Source organism: Rousettus aegyptiacus, unplaced genomic scaffold, assembly GCF_014176215.1.
Source record: "Rousettus aegyptiacus isolate mRouAeg1 unplaced genomic scaffold, mRouAeg1.p scaffold_m13_p_1, whole genome shotgun sequence".
NCBI classification, from domain to species: domain Eukaryota; kingdom Metazoa; phylum Chordata; class Mammalia; order Chiroptera; family Pteropodidae; genus Rousettus; species Rousettus aegyptiacus.
Window position 1 is genome coordinate 5,491,270 of NW_023416284.1, and position 10,374 is coordinate 5,501,643.

The window sequence follows — 10,374 nt, forward strand, 5'->3', positions numbered from 1 at the left end:
AAGAAAAAAAATGGACAGGAAAACGGTTGAAAAGCTCTAGGCAAAATGGTCTGGGTTTATTTTTTTCTGTAATAATTTCAAGCTATCCAGCATTCACCGTAATAAGATACCATTCCAATGGTGGATTTGCAGTCTTTTATTTTGCCTAAGATGACCATTCTTTGGCTGAGTGTCTTCAATAAAAGGCCTCACAATCAAAGTTAACAATCCATCTGTCCCAACTCCAACTCTTTCCTGGGAACGACCCATTTTATTTCTCAGTTTCTTCCTCCACCACCCACTTAGAATACTTATCTTACCCCTCGCAAGATAAAACAAAACATTGAAACACAGGAATTGTTTTAAATTACTAGATTTCATTAAACAACCCAGTTGGACACTTGCTCATTGGGATTACTTCTGTTTCAACCCCAGTTCTTTGAAAAATTCAGGAATTCTTTTCATTAAAATATTAGCTTGACCCAAAGATGTAAAAAAGTTAGCTGCCTCAGCATTAGTTATTGCAGTCTGAGACCTCCCAAGAGGTCTAAAAACTAGAAGATTAACTACACCGCACTATGAACGGGGAACATAGTCATTTAATAACTACAGCTATATAGAATTTTCAAATTATTCACTTTTCAAATTATTTTTCTGAATTAAATACCTAATTTGTGAAACAAAATACATCATGCGGCCCTTGAAAGAATTGTTAAGTGGTGAATTCGGTGCGATGCAAAACTTCCTTCTGCATTAAGGAAGAGAGGAGAATGAATGTACAATAATCCTGCGTGGTAGGTGGGTCCTATTATCCCTGCTGAACAGAAGAGGAAAATGAGGCTCAAAAAGACTAAGTAATGTACCAAAGGTCACATGGCCATGACTGGCAGTGTCTTGCCAGGCATGACAAACCTGACCACTTTTAAAGGAAGATTAATTTTAAATTGAGTACTAGTCATTACTTACAAAATGAATACATTAAAGTAGTTAATGACAAAATATTTCACTGACATTAGGCTTATAGAGAGTTTAAAGGAAACCAAAAATAAGTACTCCAGATTCATCTAGGCTCCTTTCAAATACAAATTATTCTGAATTTTCTGCATCCTACTGCTGGAGAGGAAGGAGAAAGCTTATCATTCCTTAAAAAAAAAAAAACACATACACACGTGCTCACACACACACACACACACACACAGAGAACAATTCCATTCCTAGGTAAATAGCCAAAAGAACAGAAAATAGGTATTAAATACTTATACACAAGTGTTCATAGCAGCATTATTCACAATACCCAAAAAGTGGACCCAAAAAACCCAAATGTTCATAAATGGAAAAACGCAATATAGTATCCATGCAAGGAAATATCTTCACTCTTGAAAAGGAATGAAGCACTGATACATACAATGTGGATTATCCTAAAAAATATGCCAAGTGAAAGAAGCCAGACATAAAAGGTCACATATTGTACGATTCCATTGACATGACACGTCCAGAAGAGGTAAATCTATAGAAAGTAAGTTGGCCTTGGCTCGAGGGCTAGGAGGAAGCAGGTACCTGGCCTGGCTGCTTAGTGGGTGTGAGGTTCCTCTGGGGATGATGAAAACATTTTGGAACTAGACAGCGATGCTCGTTGCAGAACATGTGAATGTACTAAATGCCACTGAACTGTATGCTTTAAAATGGTTAATTTTATGTTACATGAATGTCACTGTGATTTAAACAAAAAGCACAAAATAATGAAATAATGATGACTGACCATAAAGCCCTAGATGAATAGCAGGTAATTTGCTTTTTCTTGGGTTGTCACAATTTCAATGATTTTTTGACTGTCATAAACCAATATATAAAAAAATTATCCATTAAAAATTCCAAATAAGGCATTAATATAGCTGAGGTCCCCTAATTTGTTCAGTTGGTAGAGCACCTAGTTCAGTTTACAGTATACATGAAGCGTTAAAAATGTTTTTAATTTGTATAAAGTGCAAAAAAAGAATACTGAAAAATACATGAAGAATATAAAGTAGCCCAGAGCCCAGGAAAGAAGCTAACATCTATGCATATCGGGAAATCTATATATTTGAACATATAGAGAGATGTAAACACTCAGGAGAGAAACCTGCTTTTCCTCATAACTTATTTTGAGTTTCTCCAAATACTGAATTGCAAATAGTAATTTGTAGTCACTGCTCTCCGGGTTTCAGCAAAGAGGTCACACACAGGGAGGGCCTCTAGCTGCCACTTCCAATTGCTTCCCTGGTGAAATAACACAGGAGGTTAAGTTACTTCAGCAGACTCTCAACAGGGCGCCCATTGTTCCAAGCTCAAAACTCACATACAATGGGCCCCATTCAAACGGACAGCTTACAGACTAGGGAACGGTCCCTTAGCGACAAGTTTTTGTAGAGACATCAAATTTTTATAAACACGGACTTGCACAAATACGTGTTAATTATTTTTTAAGAACAGCACAGAGTAAAAAAATAAAATCCAATGGACACTAAACGGCGAGCCTGCACATCCCAGTCTTATTCTCAACTCTCTCTGATGTGACTTCAGCAAGTCACTTGCTCTTTCTGAGCCTGTTTCCTTGTTTATAAAATGAATATGATTTCTAAGATCACTTAGAACTCTTAACATTCTATGAACACATATGAGGTTTATTAATGTTGCTACACTATTCACTCCAAAAGGTGGGGATAAATTGTGAGCAGAAAAGAACCACTAGTTCATAACTTTTCATGTACTATCAGCACTTAAATAGGGAGCCTTAACACAGTCAGAGAAACTGTTTTCTGTTCTCTCTCTTAAACAGACAAATCATAATGGATAAGGTCCAGTGAGTCCCTCCATCCTAACAAGTCCAGCATCACTCAAGCAGATAGCTCCCTACAAAAAGCACAATGATGGGGCATAAACGGAAGCCATGAGTACGTTTTTTCTGTCACATTTTCTTAGATTACTAATGCACTTCAAGGATCTCTTGATTTCTTTGCAATGACTCAAAATCCCCAGCAGAAAATGCCATTTACAAGAATGTGATCACTGTCTCAAGCTTCCACACCATGTCATTTTTTTGCTTTTTCAACCTCAAAACTTGCCAAAGCGAGAACTTTGTCTCCAGAGCCTAAGGAGAAAGACACATAATAAATGAAAAGGTCAATTCAAATACATTTACAGTTTCAGGTAAAGAGGGGGAAACTTATCACATAGACATTGAAATATACAATAAAATGAGCTACTATGAGTGCATTACCCCTAAACTTTCCCACTGTATCCCAATGTCCTTCCCCATGTAAAAACAAGTCAGCTACACAGGGTCATTTATTGGTTACAAACACTTACTCTAGCTATAGGTATGAAATAGAATACATAAAAACTTAGTTTCTTTTTATATTTATATTTAGCTGACAAATATTTTTAAAACATTAGACTATGTTTTTTTTTTATTATTTATTAAAATGTATTGGGAAATAAACCCAATAAAAGAACACAGATATGGTTTTACTGCTCAACGCAAGAAAAGGCATCCTGTCATCTCACCCATGCCATCTGTCAATCTGGAGCAGTAATTCACATCCAAGTTTCAGAAATACGAGAGTACTCACCAAGGTCTGTCGAGACTTTCTCAAACTGGCTGAGTACAGCACTTGCATTTGCTAACAGGAAGGCCTCATCATCCGCAGTCAGCTAAACGAAACAAAACAGCCCAGCAAGGTGGGTTCACATCTAGACAAGCAATTCTAGGAACCTCCATTAAGAATGTCTCAGGACCACAAAGTAGATCACAGATTAAGAAATTCCGTATCAAATATTTCACGCTTTTTATAGAAATAAAAATATTATATTATATTATATTCAATTAAACATGGGTACCTTCTCTCCAAGTTTCCTGAGAGCTGTCAGTATCTCCACTTTCTGTTGAGTATACAGGTCTTTTTCCAGCTTTCCTACCATGAGATCTCTATCCATCTGCAATGGATGAACACAAAGCATATGGTATTTAAGTTAAAAACATTCTGTGTATAAAATCCAGTTCTTTAGATCTACTTCTTCAAAAAAAGATCCTCTCGCTGATGAATATTATGAAAAACTACAAAAATAACTCAAGACAAACATGATAGAAACGCTATTATATATTTCTTATAAATCTTTTATTTTTTTTTACTTTAAAATTTTCTAGTTCTAACAGATCTTAATGGCAATCATAACCATTGTCAGTTATAAACTCTACTGAGGAATTAGTAGGTCAATAGCTTTCTTTACAGAAGAGCCATCCTCTAAGAACTCATTTCATTAAACTGAGGTGTGGTCTATAGGCTTGAATGAGATAACCGGGATCAGCTCTCCTTGAACTTTGGTTAAATATCATCTTATCACTGGAAACACTAACTGTGTATATTATGCATTGGTACTATTCTATGTGCTTTTCACATGTTACATATTACATGTAATACATACTCTAGACATATTGCTTCATTTAATCCTCATAGCAACCATAAAAAGTAGAAACTATCATTATTTCCTTTTACAAGTGGAGAAACTGAGGCATGAAGAAGCTGAATAAAATAACTCCCAAGGTCACAGACCTCCATATGGAGTAGGGATACAAATCCAGCCAGGATGACCCAAGTCCATGCTCATAACCACTGGGCTACTGAATTACCAGTGGTTGCAAATAACTTTTAATGCTTTAATCACATTATAAGTCTATAAACCTATAAACAGGCTTCCTGAAGTATCAGGTTTACAAAAATGTTTGAAATTCTTAGATGAGAAAGGCCACACATGCATAAAACGATGCTGTTAATGAATTCTAGGTGGGATTTCAATTCAGAGCTTTGAAAGTAAATGGTAAAACCTTAAAGGTGGGGTCCATTGCAGTCAGTGTAGCAATGTAAATTGTTTAAACAATAATTTCTCAAAGGACTAATTTCAACAATTTCTTATAAACAGACTATTTTTTTACAGCAGTTTTAGGATCACACTAGATTGAGCAAAAGGCACAGAGCTGTCTCACATACCCCTTGCCCCACTCACACGCAACTCTCCGTTATAAACACTCGCCGCCGGAGCCACATGTTTGTCACAACTTAGGGACCGACACTGACACGTCACTCACTCGAAGCACATTAGGCTTTACCTTGGTGTAGTACGTTCTCAACTGACCAATTTTTAAGCTTCTGCATAACGTAATGAGCAAATTCTTGGGCTGACATACACAGAGCAATCGGATCAATTTAAAGCACTTTACCTCTGCTAACCTGGTCCGAAGCTGACCTGGCTGTTTCTTTGCAAACAATCTGATGACCTCTGGTGTTTTGAAGGCCTGGCTGATAGCTGCCTGGATAGCCTAGAAATACAAGAAGGTAAAAAGTAACCAAAATATTCCAATGAATCAGATATTACAATAATTGATTGATGGGTCTTCAATCATTCTTAGGTCTTTGTTCATCACTGTTAGAATTTTAGTTTTCATTTGCTATTTCCGTGCAAGTCACTGAAATCGAATACATAAATAAAGATCTGGAAGGATACGCTATTTTATCCACAAGTAGATACTCATCTAGAAGTTAAAGCCCCCAAAAGGTATACATTTTCTATTGCAAAAAAATAAATAAATAATAACCTGTGTCACCAACATCAGTCAATTATGCTTACCAGCTGCATTCCACTGAGTTCATCTACCAAAGTCATATTTCCAGACATAATTTTCTTCAGTGAATCATTAAATTCACTTAGTTGCTCCAGAGTTTCCTTTTTGGTTTCTTCATATTCATCTGTATCAAGTTCCTCTCTGAAGTACATGGAAAATAATATAGAAAAATATTGGGTTCCAAGTGAAAAAAAAGCAATCTTAGTATTTGCATACTAAATCTTGATACACATACTTACAAAAAACATCTTGGGGGAAAAAGAAAGGAAACAACAAACTACTAATGATGGATGTTTCAGATATTAGCAGTACAGGCTTTTTTTCTGCATTTTTCTTTTACCAAAATGAGGCTCACTTAAAAAACCACATACAACTTCTTTTTAAGCTGCCCATGAATCAAAGGTTTAACCTTGGGCAAGATACTTAAGATAGCCAAGCCTCAGTTTTTTAATCTACGAACTGCAGATGATAGTGCCTACCCTATAGGGTTGCTATGAGCATTAACTGAAATATGGAAAGTACTTGGCATATAATAGGCACTTGCTAAATAGCTGTTATTATCATTATCATTAATGGTAAGTAAAATTTTGTGCACCTTGAAATACAACAGCAATGCAGTACTTGTCATCTGAGTTAGAGGCTGTTTTTATCTACCCATCAAACAAGCCACCAATTACACTTTTACTACAAATAACAAAAGCTACTATTTATTGAGCACCTACTCTGGGCCAAGCACTGTGCCGCCCCCTTCATTAGTGGTATTTACTGAGATTGTCAAAAAAGGCAGTGAACAGTCTTGGTCCTTTGAGTAGACAAGGCTGAAAACACACCAGAAGTTCAAGCAGTACCTTCTGAGCTTGATACCTGGCAAGGTTATTTTAATACTGAAGACAAGGTAGATGGCATTATTTCCACTTCACATGTGAGGAAATGGAAACTTAAGGGAGTTAAGTATTTTTTCCAAGCTCACACTCAGTAATCAAAGACTTCAACATCCCAGCTTTTACAATTCCAAAGCCTGCATCGAATTTGTTTCTCCAATAGACAAAGCACTGTGAAAAACTCTACAGTGGAAACCGAAATCACACATGAGCCTGCACACATGGAGTTTGTCATTTAGCTGCACAAAAAAAGCCATTTTACAGCATAGCAGCACACAATTATAGTATTACCTGCATTCCTCCAGATCTTGTAATTGCTGCATTAGTCTATCCAGCTGTTCTTCTAAATTCTGCTTTAATTTGCTTGTCTCTGTCTTTCCTCTGGAAGCCATGTTAATCTCTAAGTAGAAAAATAAACTCACATACAGTATATATTTGGTTATTTTAAATGATTCAACATACAGGTAAAATTTAAAATAGGCTATACTCTTTCTGAGCTACAGCTGTGGGGAAGATAACAGTGCAAAGAAAATTTCGATTTACACATAGAAGTTTAAACTCATATAGTAATAACATCCCACGAAAATGCCTGATAGTCTTCTTAATCAATTTGACAATTAGAAGTCTTCACTATTGGTCTGTCTTAAACATTTTTGATACATGAAAATACAAATTTATAAAGAAACAGATCAGGTGTGACTTTGCTCTACAAAGAGATTCATTATAACATTCTTTTTCATTCTTATCAAGTTCGCTCCAGGACTTCCCACTGGTCCTATACGCATTTACCTAATGCCCTGTGGGCATGAACAACTTTTGATATGAATTTCTTCTTTGGAAATATGCTTGTTTTTCTGTTGAATTATCTTTTCCTTACTGATTTACATAAAATGGATCTAAAGACTTTGTAATTATCCTATAAGTATTATCTCTCCTGTCCGGACTTTAAATTCTATTTATGGTGTTTTTGTCATGATAAATTATTTTTAATGGCCAAATGCAGCTATCTTCTTCTTTAAGTCTTCTTAGTTTTGTGTCCCATGAAGGCAGGCATTAACCATTTCAAGATTTAAAAAAATATGCTATTTTATATTCTAAAACTTTAAGCCAACTGCAACTTTTTTGTTAATGCTATGACGTAGGGGTCTTCTATTTTCTTTCAAATAGTCAATTGCCCCAACGCTATTTACTTAGGAATTATTTAAGCCACCTTTAATGTACTCAATACAAACAGACTCAAGTCTGTTTCACTGATAATATTCTGGTGGTAAGGCATTACCTTGATATTTTAATTATTATAGCTTTAGAGCTGGCGAATACTGATAACAAATTGTTTTTAATACTTTGAGGGTTTCCCCCCCCCAGTAATTCTTGGTTATTTTTGTGCATTTTCTCTTCTAGATGAATTTAAGAATCAGTTTGTCAAGTTTCCTTTAAAATTCAATTGCAATTTTGACAGGGATTACAGTAGAGACTAACATGGAGAAAATCCGTATCTTTGAAATTTGGATCTTCCTATCAAGCAATAATATCTCTCTATTTATCTAGGCTTTATGATTTTTAAAGAGTATTATATTTTTCACAAAGGCCTTAAACATTAGCTATTCTTAGATATTTTGTACTTTCTCTTAATATTGGAAATAGGGCTTCTGTTATTACGATTTCAAATTATTGCTGGTATAGAGAAAAGCTACCGACTTTGTTGATGTATGTATTTCCTTAACATTTACAGCATTTAAGTTTTTCCATTTATAAAAATTAAATAAAATGTGTTTCCTGAAAGAAATGTAAGTCTAATATTAGGTATAACCAGTCATCAAAACCTAACTCCTAGAGTAACTTATTAAATGATTTGATATGTGAACTTCAATGAAGAGGGTTCCATACATTATATGTAAAACAGAACTAGTGAAAATCTATTCTTACTACTGTATCTTTAAAAACTGTCTCAGCTCATCTATAATCATACATACGTAAATATAAACATTACATTATAGCCAGAAGTATAATTTATTATAGTTATATTTCATGTATAATAGGTTAACCAAAAGTGTAATTTCTTATAGCTATGCTTCATGTATAATTTCCCCTGGTAATACACATTTAAATTTTATTTTATGCCACCCTGAACAAGCCTGAGCCCGTCTGATCTTGGAAGCTAAGCAGGGTCGGCCCTAGTTAGTACTTGGATGGGAGACCACCTAGGAAGACCAGGTGCTGTAGGTGTAAAAAATAAAAAAAATAAGGGATTGACAAGGTCCTTGCAATCTGTGACGTCAACCAAGGGTTGTCTCGCCTAAAAAAAAGAAATATTTTAAATCTGTTGAATTTTCTTGTAAAAGTCAGGGCGAACCCAAGATAAAACTGCAAAGTGTCTTTCAGGATTAATTTCCTACAGTCTAAGCACGCTGAACTACTTGTTATTTCAAAACATGCCAAGCACTTCATCCTCATTTTTCTTCCTACCTCTCAAGCCCAGGTCACTCATTCTTCAGGGTGAAGCTCAAATTTCACCTTCTCCATAATGCCGCCTTCTGTTCTCCCTCAATCACTAGACTGTACATTATTTGAGAGTAGGGATTTTACTTTCTCTTTATACACTAGCATCTGGCACAACGCTGGGCAGACAGAAATAACTGGTATATGAATAATGGGATACATAATTGGTAAATGAATAACAAGAATTGCTTCTACTGCATTTCACATCTCATTTTCTATTTAGCACTTGTTTCTGCATTGAATTATAAGTGAGTTCATTACAGAACATTCTCTTCCTCTCTAGACTGTAAAGGCTTTGAAAGCAAAAACGAGTCTGATTCCAATTAGCTCCCTCAGCACTTAATACTGAATATTCCATAATTGGATGAAGTGTATAAAGGCGCAACGTATTTTAATGAAGTAGAGCTATTCTAAGTAAATTTTAGGGAAGATGGAGGCACTTTAAGAGCCTTAAACTGTGTTACATTATTTGAGATTTATCCCAGAAAGATTAACTCGCTGGCACCACCTAGTATTTAATAAGGGTGGTGCACCTTTACCCAAACTGCCAGAAACTGCTCTCAAAAACTGTCACCTGAAGTGGAATGCTCACTCGTCTCTTAGTATTCTGAACTATGCACAGAGTTGACCGGTTTCAAATTGTATAAATTTCCAATTCTTGAAATTCCAAGTATCATAAACTTGAGGAAAGCGAAAATGTTCACCAGAACTCTAAGAAGCTCAAAGTTCAAACCACCTGGGGATGGAGTTGGCTGGAAAAAGAAAAACTATTAACAAGTAATTTACTTACTATGTACAATCTCGGTTTAAAGGAGTCCAGACAAACTTCCACTCGAGCAGCCTGTAACTGAAACACACTCCACTCTTTCTAGAAAGACATCAAAGGGCCCGGGAGTTGGAGGGGTCGAGGGTGGGGACAGCGACCCGTTTTCTCGTTCGACTGCCCCTCCGGGGGATTTTCTGGGATTTTCCCTAGCGAGGGTATTACTTAGGAAAACCCCGCACCGGGACACGCCTCGACGGAAGCTGTCACATCCAGAGGCACAGAAAAGGCCAGGGCGGAGAGCACACCTTCTCCCGGCTGGAAGCGAGTGGCGTTTGGACCCGACGCGGTCAGGGAGCAGCTCGGGCCACCGCCTCCAATCCCACCTCCACGGGGGAATTTGAAGCTCCCGCACTTGGGTCCCGCGGCGGCCGAGCTCGACTAGGCCCCGGTTGGCACCAGAAGGCGCCGTGAACCCGCCGTCCCCGACGCTTTTCAGGTCCTACCCGGCCCGAGCCCGGACGACCTCCCCAGGACCTCGGGGCTCCCTCTCGGCCTCTGTCCACCACCAGTCCCCAGGCTTCGGAGCCAGGGGC

At 37.0% G+C, this 10,374-nt stretch overlaps 1 protein-coding gene across 1 annotated transcript; it reads right to left on the reverse strand.

Moving 5' to 3' along the window:
* Window positions 1-1,928: 1,928 nt before the first annotated feature.
* LZIC (leucine zipper and CTNNBIP1 domain containing) lies at window positions 1,929-10,370 on the reverse strand. The gene is made up of 7 exons (XM_016163597.2): window positions 9,806-10,370; window positions 6,808-6,916; window positions 5,641-5,776; window positions 5,234-5,332; window positions 3,856-3,951; window positions 3,588-3,669; window positions 1,929-3,106 (listed from the first exon to the last, which is right to left on the reverse strand). Exons 2-7 carry the CDS (start codon window positions 6,906-6,908, stop codon window positions 3,048-3,050), a joined length of 573 nt encoding a protein of 190 aa, XP_016019083.2. The 5' UTR covers window positions 6,909-6,916; window positions 9,806-10,370; the 3' UTR covers window positions 1,929-3,047.
* Window positions 10,371-10,374: the final 4 nt, after the last annotated feature.